Source organism: Euphorbia lathyris, chromosome 10 (genome assembly GCF_963576675.1).
Source record: "Euphorbia lathyris chromosome 10, ddEupLath1.1, whole genome shotgun sequence".
NCBI classification, from domain to species: Eukaryota; Viridiplantae; Streptophyta; class Magnoliopsida; order Malpighiales; family Euphorbiaceae; genus Euphorbia; species Euphorbia lathyris.
In genome coordinates, this window is record NC_088919.1 from 62,012,763 (window position 1) to 62,027,685 (window position 14,923).

Below are 14,923 nucleotides of genomic sequence, written 5' to 3' on the forward strand. Positions count from 1 at the left end.
TCAAAAATTCCAAATGATCCTTCTATTCTTATCCAATTGCATTAAGTAACCTCTTATTGCTCAATAGAATTGTTGGATTCAGAAAATGGGAGACACTCCGTCATGTGTCAAAATGCTCGTCAAGTCACAAAAATTAAATGTCAGATAGATAAATAATTAGAAACTTTTAAATGTTCAAGGAAAAGTTGAAGTTTTAAGGTTATTGAATATAATTGGACAAGAATAAGGGGTTATTGAATGTAATTGGACAAAAATATGGATTTTTTAATGCAATTGAAAAAGAATAGAGAGTTATGAAATGCAATTGGACATAAAAATAAAATAATGAGTCATTTGGAACTTTTGAAAGTTCACGGATAAGTACATTGGACAACAAATGTATATTTTCAGATCTTATACTAAAAAAAAGATTGTAAGGCAGGTCCTTTGGATGTCAAGCATGGATGATTTTCTAGAGAGGTAGTGCAAGTGATAACTTCCTATTAGCACATTAGTTCCTCGGACATAGTGAAGTCTTGTCCTACTTAGAGCATCCCTAGTGCATCAAATTTGGTTGTAACTTTCTTTATCGGAGTTACAACCTACCATTATTGGGGTTGTTACTTTTTTTGGTTTGTAACCAAAATAAGTTACAAACTTTACTTTAGAGCACAAAAAAAAGAAAAAGCAAAATTAATAAAATATTTCTACATTTTGAGCTAGCAACAAAAGTTTTGACTTTTATTTTATGAAAAGTTACTATTTTAGTCCCTATTCATTAATTATATATTTTTTTTATCTAAATTTCTTTTGAAATAACATCTCATTCTAATGGGATGTTATTTCTAGTCTCTAACTTCTCATATGTGGCACTAGAAAATAACAAAGTTTGTAACCTCTCCATTAAGAATGCTCTTAGGACTTTAAAAGGTTGGCTTATTGAAGCTCTCAAGTACGCTTTCCATTTCCATGCTTTGTCTTTTTTTTTTTTTTTTGCTTATGAGATCTTAAGCAAGAATTCATTTTGCAGGAAGAGTTCGGACTTGAAAAAGAATTAGAGATCCGGTCACCAGAAATCTACCATATTCATACTTGGTGCGGTGAGTATGGAGCTGAGAAACAATCATGACTTCATCAGCTCTAGAAACATCGACAATTGGTAGTAGATTTAGAAAAGAAAAGGTCGTCAACAAGGTCCCAACAATGAAACACCAATTTCCGCACCAGTAAAGTGTATCGAAAAATTCCTTCAAAGGGTTGCTTCTAACATGAGTTTAGAGGACACAGACACATTCTCCACTAGTTTCACTAAGTCGACCTTCCAACTTGAAAGAACTAATGAACCAATCATTAGTAACCCACTCCAAACCCTAGCTTGGGATGGCATATTAGGAATGAGATTAAACCTTAACACTTATTCATGGATACATTTAGAGACATATCATAAGGTTTAAGTGAAAAGAAAATTATAACTATAAATGGAGGGTGCGTGGATCCCTATTATAGTTTGGTTATGCATCATTTATTGTTATGCATATGTACAATTGAGCTCATGAATCGACGTGTCAGTTGAGTCTTAAAAGGCATTTTAATCCTTTTTAGAGGAGCTTTCGATAATAGGCATATGTTATCCATTGGGATTTTGAGAGAGGCTTAGGTTGGATGATTTATGCTCAGATATCGAAGTATCCAAATCTTACACTAAAGGGCCGTAAATCACGTGCCTTGGATGTCTAGTGTGGACGGATTCCTAGAAAGATGGTACAAGTGGTATCTTCATATTCAGTGGCGAATTCAGGATTTGAGGGTAGGGGGCAAAACTCTATGTAAATTTTTTTTAAACAAAATAGCATTAATTGAAAAAAATATACTTTAGTACATAATTGCTATTCGATACAAAATGTCTTAAAAAAACTTCTAATGCTAAGTAGATCGACGATTATGAGGTAGCAATTGACATATACGATCTGTCATAGCTTGAAAACGATCTGCTGCCACTACCTATACTGTTTCTTTTTAGGGTTAAGGTGCAAAATACCCCTAACATTTTGGGTCAGGAGAAATTTTACCCCTAACGTCTAAAATGGTGCAATTTTACCCCTAATGTTTGTAGCTAAGAGCAATTTTACCCCTAACGTTGATAAATTGGATCAATTTCAGACACTATTATAAAATACAGTCATTTTTGCATATCAATTTTACCCACGGTCATTTTTTGCATATCAATTTTGGCCACGAGTAGTTTCGGCCCCTCCTGTCTCCAGTAAATTTAAGATTGTGGTGATTCTGGCCACCCTGTTTCCAAGAAATTTAGCTCGGGTGTTGTATTAGTACCCAAAATTGGCTAGATCCCGTTAAGTCCTCTCTAAATCCAAAATTTTCATTTTTTGGGTCTTGTTAGGCATTCTCTAAGTCCAAATTTCTAATTTTTTTAGCTTATTAAGGGGGGAGGGGGGCAAATGCCCCTTTGACCCCCCTACATCTGCTGCCCCTATTCATATTAGGACATTGAAGTTTTACTCTTATTAGGATTGTGGGTGGCTATAAAAAAGGTAGAGCTTATGAAGTCCACAGTACATACTTTATCTATTCTCTTTGCTTATGTGCTCTTAAGAAAGATACTGGTTTAGGAATTGGAGAATCCACCGTCAACTATCGGTATCTTTTTTATTTTGCAAGAAGTAGTCAAATTTAAAAGAATAATCAGAAATCCGACCATCTCAAATCTATCTATTTATTATTTATCAACTATTTTTTTTGACATACATACTTAAAGTTCTTAGATTTAAAGATTGACGATTCGAGTTATATCAACACATACTTAGATGAACTTGTTTTGCGTACGTTTGTACACGTTGGAAGTTCAATTAGCATTTGTGTATAAAATATTTGAGTGATAATTGTGTATCAACAAAATTGTATTAATTAGTATAAAATTTCTCCCTTATTTTTTTCACAAAGCGGAAATATATTTTTAATATAAAAAATGGTAAAAAATTTGTGTTTAATGTTTTCTAATTGAAATACCTTTGGGCTAAATAACGACACATGACGTAATTTTGAGTCCAAGTAACAAAATATATAAAACAAGATTCTTACTAGACGGGGTGCCGGCTAGAGCTGTAAATGAACAGAGCCGCTCATAAGCGGCTCGGTGATCGGTTCGATAAAAGCTCGGCTCGACTCGGCTCGATTTGTAAACAAGCCGCTCGTGAACACGATTTACTGGCTCGGTTCGTAAACGAGCCAAGCTTGAGCAGGTCAAAGCTCGGCTCGAAAACTCGCGAGCAGGCTCGATTAGAACATTTATGAACAAATTTTAGTTTTGTAGAAAACTATATAGTTTTGTGTTAGTTCACAAATGTCTAAACTTAATATTATTTCATTTGCTATTAGATGAGTTCGTTCACAAACATAATAAATGAGTAATAGACGAACTATTTGTAAGCATCTTATTTATTTATTACGAACTTTGCTTGTGAGCTTGTTTATGTACACAATTAAAGAGTTATTTGCGAACAACTTCACAAATGTAATTAACAATTTACTCACAAACAATTCATGGTTAGATAATTTTTTTAATGAACCAAATCCAAAAGAGGATTTTGGGCTCGAAACAAGCTCGAAGCTCAGCTCAAGCTCGTTGAGCAAGCCAAAGCTCGGCTTGGGCTCGGCTCGTTAATTTTATAGCAAGCTCGGTTTGGGCTCGAACTCATTAATTTTATAGCGAGCCGAGCTTGAACAGGCCAAAGCTCGGCTCGGCTCGATTACAGCCCTAGTGCCGGCACACTCTCAGCATCGGGAATAACCTCTGCACGGTGCTGATTGCAAGAGTTTTGCGTTTTATTTATCACAGCTCATGTCAAAATGGTGTCGTAAAAATTTGCAAATACTACGTTAATGATATTAGCGCAAATTTGAACTTTATCCCGATAATATTTTAATTTCATCCCCGAACTAATTAAAAAATAAAAGCAACACAGAAATAAATAAATAAATGAGAGGACTGTTATGAAATTCTATTAGTTGAAATCTCAACGCCTGGGTTTCAACTTTCTTCTGACTTCAAAGAAAGATTCATTTCATGAAATCAATATAAATACATCTAACAAAATCAAGAAAATGAGTCTATTTTTCTAATTTCCAATCTTGTCTTTCTTGATTTTTATACGAATTCTTGAACCAAATCCCCAAAATCAAGAAAATGAGTCTATTTTTCTAATTTCCAATCTTTAATTTCTTGATTTTCATATGAACTCTTGAACCAAATCCCCAAAATCAAGAAAATGAGTCTATTTTTCTAATTTCCAATCTTTAATTTCTTGATTTTCATATGAACTCCTCAACCAAATCCCCAAAATCAAACCTTCCATTAGAGCATTCAACAGCATGAACAACTTCTTGAAATGTAGAGACATTGCAAGGAACAACTAACTTACTTTGTTGAGCAAATCCAAATTCATTGTATGATTTCTCTAACAACATCTTCATTAATGGATGATTTAAATAACTTGTTGCCACCACAAATCTTTCCTTCTCTTCTCCTACATAAACTGCAAAATACCCATTTGGAGTTTCCATTGAATTCTCACCTTCTTCTTCTTCCTCTTCCTCAATTTCTCTTAGCAAACTTTGTTCATGTGATGATAATTCATGATCAATACTTCTCCCAATGTTTACTTTCACCTTTTTTGCTAGTTTTTTGAATGAACCCATCTTTTTCCCCAACATTTTGAGCTACCTGACTCAAATCTGGATTAATCTGGGTGCTGGTGGAATCTGGATTAGTCTGAACTGTCGAAAGGAAATAAGAAGGCTAGGAAAGAAGTTGGTTTGTGGTGAGAAAGGGGTAAAAGGGCCTACCTGACTCGAATCTGGGTACTGATAGAATCTGGATTAATCTGAACTATCTGTCTGTCTGGAGGAGGAAATAAAAAAGCTATGAGAGAAGTGGATTCATGGTGAGAGAGGGGGAAAGAGCTTATCTGACTCGAATCTGAATTAGTCTGAGTGCTTGTGGAATCTGGATTAGTCTGAACTGTCTGTCTGCAGAAGAAAGTAGGGAGGCTAGGAGAGAAGTGGTTTCATGGTGAGGGGGGATAGGGGTTTTTAAGGGGAGAAGAATGTTTGTGAGGATGTCTTTTTATTTAATTTTGATTTGACTTATGAAATTTGGAAGAATCTCAACATTTATAAAAAAGGAGTGTTCATTTACTTTGACTTGCTAATAGTGGTTCCTAGCAATTAAGAAAGAGATTTAATAATTTTCTAAAAAAATTTAATTAAAAAAATTTAATTTAATAATAAATTTCAAATCAATAATGGGATACCACCATAACTCCTATTTTCCTTTATTGGGTCATACATAATATTTGATGGGTATTAGATTAAGTACAATATCTACCTCTAAAATTTTCAATACAATCAATCATTTTATTTATTTTTGGTTAATTAAATACGATTAATCAGTTTGAGATTGTTCGGTGATCTCTAAAATCTACTCCATAAATTAGACTTGTTTATGGATCGGGCTGGGCTCAACGAACTTTTGCTAAAAAATGCTTAGCATGGATCCATCTTAGTCCACTGTTGTTTTAGGTTGGCTCAGGTTTAAAAATTAAATCTAAAACTCATTCCAAATAAGTCTATCTAAAAATAGTGATAACATGATAAATAATGTTTATACACATATCGTTATCCTAGACGGCCAAGAACATCTGGAACACTGAAGTCGTCAAATTCAACCAACAGGAATACCGCTTTTACTCTAACATGTGGAATAATAGGAAAATCTCCACATCCTACTCGGACTATATCTCGTCAGATTCACCTGGAATCAAGAAAGTCCAGAACGGTAGGATCCAACTTGCCTAAACTATCTTCTGAGAACTCCGAGGACAATAATTCCCTATAAATTCGTTTAAATATCATGCAATCAAGGTATTACTCACATTCTCAGCAATTACTCAAATTACTTAATTCTCCATCATATTCATCACTAACTTAGGCATCAGAGTGCAGTCTTCTGTAAGCGTCTCTCTCTGACCATCATTCTGTCTTATCTCAGACATCTGAACGATCCTAACAATCATCGAAATATTAGTTCACATAATCCTTCAATACTAGCTGGACTAGATCGACTCGTGTTATTTTTATAAAATTCAAACATGTCTCAGGTATAGACGGGCTTTAACGGGCCTAGACCAGACGTAAAGTCATTTTTCATTGTCTAAGCGTGACCAATCGGATGTAGGCTTAGACAGGTACCCGAACTCGTAAACATGTCTACTGTATATTAGAATTTGAAATCGAAATCTTAGACTGGATGTCTTACTACTCAACAAACCTTAATTGTTATAATCAATCATTTTTATGATTGAATTAAATGACACCCATTGATTTTTATAGTGCTATGATTACAATGTTGATTTTGATAATTAGTGATTAATTAGCATCACCTAACCAACTTCTTCCAAATAAGCCAACCCAAAATAAATCAACCACTTTGTCTTTTCCAACTTTATTTTAATATGAAGTGGAATCTCAATTTTAGTCACTAAAATAAGTTGTGGGCAAATTAATTTATATAAGTTAAATAAGTATAGGAATAAAAGGAGTGTGGTGGTGGGTAGCATGATGAACTAGATAAATATTTGGGTTTTTTTTTTAATTGTAATTTTTTATTTGAGGTGTAAATCATTTTTTGATTTGTTATCTATCACTTATTAAAATAATCAAATATAAAACTTCAAGTACTTAAAAAAAATTAAAAATAAAAAATTCAAGGTTCTCTCATCCATAAATAAATAAATAACAAAATATCCTTAGAATATTGTCAATGAGGACACGTATAATGAAAGTAGGCCGGTTGTACTTGTACATTTGACATTTGACATCAATACTAGTTAAGATTTTTTGGGAGCTGAATACATCATTTGCGACCTGAACTTGCCCCTTAACTTATATAAAATGTTCAGTTAGTTCTTTAAATTTGTATAAAATATAATTAATTGATCATTCAGTTGCAAAAAAGTAAGTTAAATGCGGAAAATATATTGCACGCGACGTAAAAAAAAGTAAAACAATCAAGATTGGAGTGTTACGGTTGTAATATTAAAGAATAAAAAGTTTATAGTTAAGCAAGTAATAACTTTATTTTTACTTTTTTTTTTTAATTATGTAATGACATTCTAAGACACGTGGAATACATCTTCCTCATTTAACTTACTTTTTTGCAACTGAGTAATCAATTAATTACATTTTATGCAAGTTCAGGGGGCTAACTGAACATTTTATGTAAGTTCAGGGGGCTATCAAGACACTTTGAAAGTTCAGGGAGCCAATCAAGTTTTTTGGACAAGTTTAGGGCGCAAATAATGTATTAAGCCTTTTTTTTTCTTAATATATTTCTTGGGGTAAATTACACCAATTGCCATTGAACTTTACACGTTTTAATATTGTGCATGCTAAATTTCAATTCTTAACAATATGGCCATTGGTCTTTACATTTTTTAATACCAGTGGCTACTCAACACCTCAAAACGACCGTTGACGGTTTTAAAATAAAAAATTTGAAGAGTTAATGATATTCTAAGGAACTTTAATTATTGAAAAATTTCATTTTGATGTCATTTAGATATTGTTTGGTTAGAAGAGAGAGTGAATTTTTAAAAAGAGAAAGCTCTAAAATTTTTTTTTTTATCTATTTGATATTTTTTAGATGTTGTGAGCAATTTGACATGTGGCGGAGTGAGTCTTCCATTTTCATCCAATAAATTCTATTGAGAAATGAGGGATTATTGCATGCAATTAGACGAAAATAGAAGGTTGTTTGAAACTTTTGAAAGTTTACGGATCACTTGAAGCTTTAGACCAAATACAAGGGACAATAAATGTATTAGACTTTCTTTTTTTTAATAAAAATAGCATGGAACTTTAAAGTACATCTTTCTAATTTACAGGGTAAATTAAAAAAAAAATATATGTGGTTGCATAAATTGTCAAATGTATGTTTGTGGTTTTTTTGGGGCTAAGTTTCTCGTTTTATTAAAAAAACAACGTAAAGGCTATGCTTACTTTGTTTTTAACAAAGTACGCCTTACTTTGTGTGTTTTCACCATTGGATTAATTTTCTAATCCATCATTCAATGGTGGAAACACACCAAGTAATGGTACCTTGTCAAAAACAAAGTAACTATAGAAGACACCAAAAAACAATATTTTTTTAGTTTGACATTCTAAAAATGATGGTTAATAATTTCAAAATAAAAATTTATAAAAAATAAAATTGTTTGGTATCATATTTACTATGCAATCACGTTTTTTTATTTTTCAAAATTATCATTTTTAGAGCTTTTCTAACAATCACTTTATTTCTTATAACCAAATAATACCTAAATGACCTCAAAATGAAAGTTTACAAGAATGAAAGTTCATTAAAACAATTCTAATTCTTAGAACTTTCATTTTCATATCGTTAAAGAGTGTTAAATTAAAATATCCTCATAGCAAAGCGAAGAATCTCAATTATCTCGTGGTTGGAAAAAAACAAAAACATGGGTTTTATAATTCATGTGACACGTGATTTTTTTGAAATTTATCCTTTTATATTGTAGAATAATATTTTGCTAAAAAATTATAACCAGAAATATCTTTGTTTACAGAAATCTCACGAAAATACTATATATGCTAATATTTAAAAAAAAAAAAACTATTTTCCATCGTAAATAACTCACATTAATATGAATAAAAATAAATAACCGATACATGTATAAGGAGCGGTATTAAAACCAAGCCGTCTTTATTAGGTGTTCAAAACTAAAAATCCATTCCGAATTTTTCGATTAATCTTTCTAGGTGTTTTATGGCTCACTAGATGATGAAATATAATACTGGTAAATATTATATTTTATTGGTTTGAGTTGTTTAAATATGATAAAAAAAACTTTAATTCTTGAAAAATTTTATCGATCAAATTTGGCAAAGTCAATTCAAAATGGTTAATAATGTAAACCATATGTTTGTTTTATAACAAAAAAAAAAAAACCACGGATATACAAAAACATTAAACATAGTGGTTTTATTTGAAATTAACCCTTTATTTTATTATTTTTAAATAATATAATATATAGTTTAATTGAATTTATATAATAATTTCTTTATTAACAAATAAAAATTATAAAATTCAAATTCGATTAATCTTAATCATTGGCTAATCCTAATTAATTACCGACTAATCGTAACTAATCATTGATTAATTCCAATTAATTTTTAACAGTCTTATCCACCCGACTAGCCTCTAATATTTTTACAATTTTATTAAGGAGTAAGCCATATGTTATTGAATACTTAATTTTTTTTTGTGACCTTTTACTTAAATTTTTTTTTGTGACCTTTTTGACCTTCAAATCTTTAGAGATAAAAGTAACTAATCAACTCTTATAGGCTTGAACGGTCAAATAGTTAAATTAAAGAAGATTAGAAATATGTAAAAAAAGGTGCAAAGTTTTTTTTTTTTTTTTTAAGGTACAAGGATAATATTAAGAAAGTCAAAAGGTAAACATAGATCATTGAAAATAAATTGCATAACAAAATAAAATTTACAGGGAAAAATGTTTGAAATAGAAAAAAAAAGGAAAAAGTTCGAAATCGAAAAGAAATTAAAATTATATGTAATTAGTCTATAGTCTTATATATATGAAATATTTTCAACTTTTTTTTAACATAACTTCGTTAATGAAATTTGTTACATCTTTGAAACACCAAAACCTTTATAAAAAGAGGATATTAGAACCAGAAAGATGGACTAGCATAAAAACGAGCTGCACGAGCAAGACAATATGTAACACTATAATTATATTATTTAAAAATTTATTGACAAATTATTTCAGTTTAATCAGTCTATCCATATAAAGAATATTCACTAATCAAATAAATTACTTTTCTTTATGTAAAGGTTAGTGAAAATCTCAAAATTAATTTACGAAATATTTATATATTGCTTCATTTATTTATTTATAGGTTTTTTTTTTTTGGAAACTAAAGAACTTTATATTAAACTTAAATCAGAACAAAGAACATCAAGTAGAAAAACGGGAGGACTGTCCCACTCACTACGTACAGACATAGATCTGACTGCCCTAGCTAGTGTATGAGCGGCCTGGTTCGCTGAACGTCTAATAAAAGAGATAGCTATATAATCTAAATCTTGCATAATAGAAAGACAATCATAAATAATATCAGATAAATAAGAAAATTGCACCGATGGTTGTGTGATTGCCATAACAACTGATAAACAGTCGGTTTGTATTGTAACTCGTCTATGCGGAATTGATTTCAACCAAGACAAAGCTTCACGTATAGCCATAGCCTCGGCTAAAATTGGTTCAAAACGCCCCTCAATTGCACCATGCATTGCATATTCACATTGCCCCTGATGATTTCTGAGTAAGAAGTCAAATGAACAAAAATCCTTCTCTTTACTGATACCTACATCGATATTACAGTACCATTGATTCTCAGGTGGTCGTTGCCAGGACGTATTCGCTGCTGTTGGACATCTCGTTGATACTGTTCGACTGATTTGCGCATTCCGCCAACCTTCCAATTCCTGCCGAGCTTCGCTTATAATACGACTTGGGGTTGTGATCTTTCTTTCCCAAACACAAACATTACGTGCTCTCCATAAAGACCAAAACACCATTGCCTAATTAAATATAGAGTTCTCTTAATAATGTTTAAAACTAAAATATTTTCAATATTAAACCTATTTATAACTTATCTCTAATTTTGATAAGTTGATGCCATTTGTAGGTAAACACAATCAAGCACGAAGAGTTGACTTTGTGCATACAAAAAAAAAAGAGTTGACTATGAAAGTGGCAGTCTTGGCGTTGACAAAATGATAAAGCAAGCAGGCCCGATGGGTTTGGGAAAATATGGCCTATCTGAACACTCTTTTAATACGTCAAGTTGACTTCATAATGCAGTCCTATTTGTACAATTACAAGGCCCATAAAAAATATTAATAATTAATTAATACTTTTATGCATATATCAAGTAAAAGCTTTTTGACTCATAATTTTATTTTATTTTAGAATAAATTGGATAATAAAGTGTACATTTCAGTACAATTTTCAACCCTATATAATAGTATAAGGTTTTATGTTTGAAGAATAATATAAGGTTTTTATTTCCCAATATGTAGGGACAATCCTTTTCAAGGTTTTGGAATTTTGAAGTTAGCTTGTTGGTTTATTTAATTGGGGAGTGTTTGGTTAAGGAATTTTTATTCCGGGAATCGGAATGGGAATGGTTGATTCCAAATAAAAAATGCGTGGAATAGGAATCACATTCCCAAGTATAGGAATCATGATTCCCACCTCCTAACCCTTCAATCATATATGATTCCCGCTTAATCCAATAGTAATTATAATATTAAATTTAAACAATAGAATTATCCACGCCAATTCAACAATAACTAATTTTATATATATATCTCTATGAAATTTTGTTCAATGCTTGATAATTTCTGAAAGGTTATATTAATAATGGTTTATTGCACACGTATTTTTTTGAATATTTTTTTATGTTAAATTTTGAATATCTTTTTTATGTTATAATTTATTGTAAATGGATTATATTTGTAACAATATTTTGATTTTATCCAATTTTGATTCTGATTTTAAAATTTGAACCGAATTGGATTTCGATTCCGGATTAAGCCAAACAAAAAAAATAAATTATCATTCCGATTCTGATTCCGTATCATACTCGATTCCGATTCCAATTCCGATTCCAAAATTTGAACCAAACGCTCCCTTAGATAAATGAGATGAAAATTAGTCAATGTATTTATTTATTTATTTTTAACATTTGGAAGATAAATATTCTATCAAGTTTTTTTTTATAATAGAAATTGGGACGAGACAGAACTAGGGCGGAGTGAGCATCCATGGCCCAACAACTGTCAAACCCGTACATATATTAATAAAAGAAAAAAGTGAGTGTTTGAACAAGAGGAAAAGAAGGAGAACAAACAAAAAGAAGGGGGGAGAAAAATTTAGGAAAGTCAAGAAAAACGTAAGTAAGAAATATTACAAAAGTCATCATTGATAAACCTGTGGCAAAAAGCAGGAGCGAAAGACCATCAATTGATCTCTGAGGAAGAGACTCCGAACTTTACCAATGCATCACATTTATTTGAACTTGTTTCAAGACTTGAGTGAGATAGGATGGTAATATGGAATCAATAATTCTTGTCAAACTATTACTTTTATATTCTTCTAATAATAAAAAAAACTAAAGTAATTGTTTTTATAAAAGTGAAATTCTAGAATATATATTCTTTACAAATATGAAGATAAAAAGGTTGCTATTAAGATTTTTAGAACGTAGAATAAAAAAAATCTTATTTACCACTCTCTCTCATGCATATCATTTTGTTATGATCAATATATATAAAATCACATTCTTTCTACTATATAAAACGTGTGTTTATAAAGATTAATTACAACGAGCCCGCTAACGGACGTTCCAGAACGCTAGATAAGAAATATTTATTTTTTATATAACACAAAATGGTTTGTATTGGAAAATGTTAATATTTTGTTATTCCTAATTACTTTAATTAATTTTGTCACAATTATTTAAGCTTTTGTCTTTAATTAAATAGTAAAATATATTTCTTATCAAGCGCTCCGGGGACGTCCGTTAGCTTTTGCCTAATTACAATAAATAGTGGAATCAATAAATAAGGAGCAACAAATGCTTTTTTCTAATATTCTTAATTTATGCAACTCTGTAGAAAGATATGTAATATAAAACATAGAGAGCATTAGAAAGATAAATTCTCAAGAAGTACTACATTTCTTCTTATAAAGATCCAAATTCCAATCTCTCACAAAAAGAGATATAGAGCTCGTTTTATTCACATGTTCATGTTTGCTTGTATTTGTTACTGATAAATTGTAGATATTAGATGTACTAAAAATAGTTATTTCGAAATTTTACTTAACATTTTTTTTTTGTTTAGAATTAAAAAAACAACAAGTAGTTCCGAAATATGAACAAAAACGTGTTGTCTCTTAAGTTTAGATGGAGAGTTCACCATAAACCCATGTTTACTAACCATTTAAATTAGGGATAAGGTACCAAAATAGGTCTAAGGTTTTTGGGGAAGTATCAATTTAGGCTCAACGTTCAAAATAGCACCAATATAGGTTTAACGTTTACAACATAATATCAATTTAAGCTTAACGTTTACAATATAGCATCAATTTAGGCCTCACGTACAAAATAGCACCAATATAAGCTTAACGTTTACAAAATATATCTAATTTAAACTAAACATCACAATTAAATTAACCATATTATATTCTTTTCCTATTAACTTTATATGTTCTCTTTTTATTTAGTTCTATTTTCTTATTTATTGTAATACAATTAATTAGTTTTCTTACCCATTAAAATCTTATATTTGTTTTTCATCAACCATTCCATGACTCCGAAATTCCATGGCTCATGTAATATATGCAAACTAAAAGTAATTTAATATCCACAATATTTTAAACACTAGTAAATATAATATTGATACATGTCAGTGTTCAAAATACTGTGGATATTCAATTACTTTTAGTTTACATATATTACATGAGCAATGAAATTTAGTAGTCATGAAATCATTTATGAAAAACAAATATAAGATTTTAATGGACAATAATACTAATTAATTGTATTATAATAAATAAATAAGAATATAGAACTAAATAAAAAGATAACATATAAAGTTAAAAAGGAAAGATTATAATATGATTAATTTAATTATGACGTTTAGCTTAAATTATATATATTTTGTAAAATGTTAAGCTTAAATTCGTATTATTTTGTAAAAATTAAGCCTATATTGATGTTATTTTGTACGTGAGACCTAAATTGCTGCTATATTGTAAACGTTAAGCCTAAATTGATATTATGTTGTAAACGTTAAGCCTATATTGATACTATTTTGAACGTTGAACCTAAATTGGTACTTTCCCAAAACCTCTAGACCTATTTTCTACCTTATCCCTTTAAATTATGGTTATAATAAATTAATAATTATTTTCCACTGAGTTTATAATGCAAGTTTTTGCTGCTTATAATAATAATAAAAACATTATCAATATGAAACCATTTATTTTATTTTAATATATTATTTTTTCTACAATTATTTTTATTGGTATTAAAACATCTATTTTAGGATGATTTGAACTTTTTCGTAGTTATAATTATTATTATTATTTACCAAACTATTTAATAAATATTATATTTATTCTAACTTAAAAGAATAAATAATTTCAAAGGAAATCAGATTTTGATTTCAGATTGAACAAAGATAATAAATAAATAATTATTCCATCTAGGACTGGGTGTGGATCTTGGAGATTTTTGAATCGGACCGAATATCTAAATAAAAAATTCTAGAATTAGATTGAATCGTTAACTTTTTTCTTTAGGACCTAACTGAATTGTACCATTAACTTAATTAGGTACAATTCTGGAGATTTTCAAATTTCTAATATTACTGAGTAAATATGTTGGAGATTCTAAATTCGAACCGAATACCCGAAAAAAGGATCTAGAACTGGGTTGAACTGTTGACTTTTTTTTAGGACCGAACCGAATTGTACCATTGACTTTATTATATACAATTATGGAGATTTTCAAATTCTCAAATTATACCGAACCATACTTACCTCTAATTCCACCACATTTCGATTTCGAAATTTAAACTAAACGCCTCCTAAGTGAAATGACAAAAAAAAAAAAAAAAAAAGCTTAAAATGGGTTCTAAAAGAAGGCTTAACTAGACTTGGGCTTGCGTTGGGTACATTTTCCCAAAAACATTTGGCCTTATATAATCCATGCGAAACGCTGCCGTTTCATCAATTCCTTTTGATTTATA

At 30.1% G+C, this 14,923-nt stretch overlaps 1 protein-coding gene across 1 annotated transcript; it reads right to left on the reverse strand.

Annotated features, from left to right (window-relative positions):
• Positions 1-3,977: 3,977 nt before the first annotated feature.
• On the reverse strand, positions 3,978-5,120 carry LOC136209157 (auxin-induced protein X15). The gene has a single exon (XM_066000542.1). It carries the CDS (start codon positions 4,708-4,710, stop codon positions 4,309-4,311), a length of 402 nt encoding a protein of 133 aa, XP_065856614.1. The 5' UTR covers positions 4,711-5,120; the 3' UTR covers positions 3,978-4,308.
• Positions 5,121-14,923: the final 9,803 nt, after the last annotated feature.

Coding starts and splice junctions, on each gene's coding strand:
- LOC136209157 (XM_066000542.1), bottom strand. CDS start 4,710: ATGTTGGGGAAAAAGATGGGTTCATTCAAAAAACTAGCAAAAAAGGTG.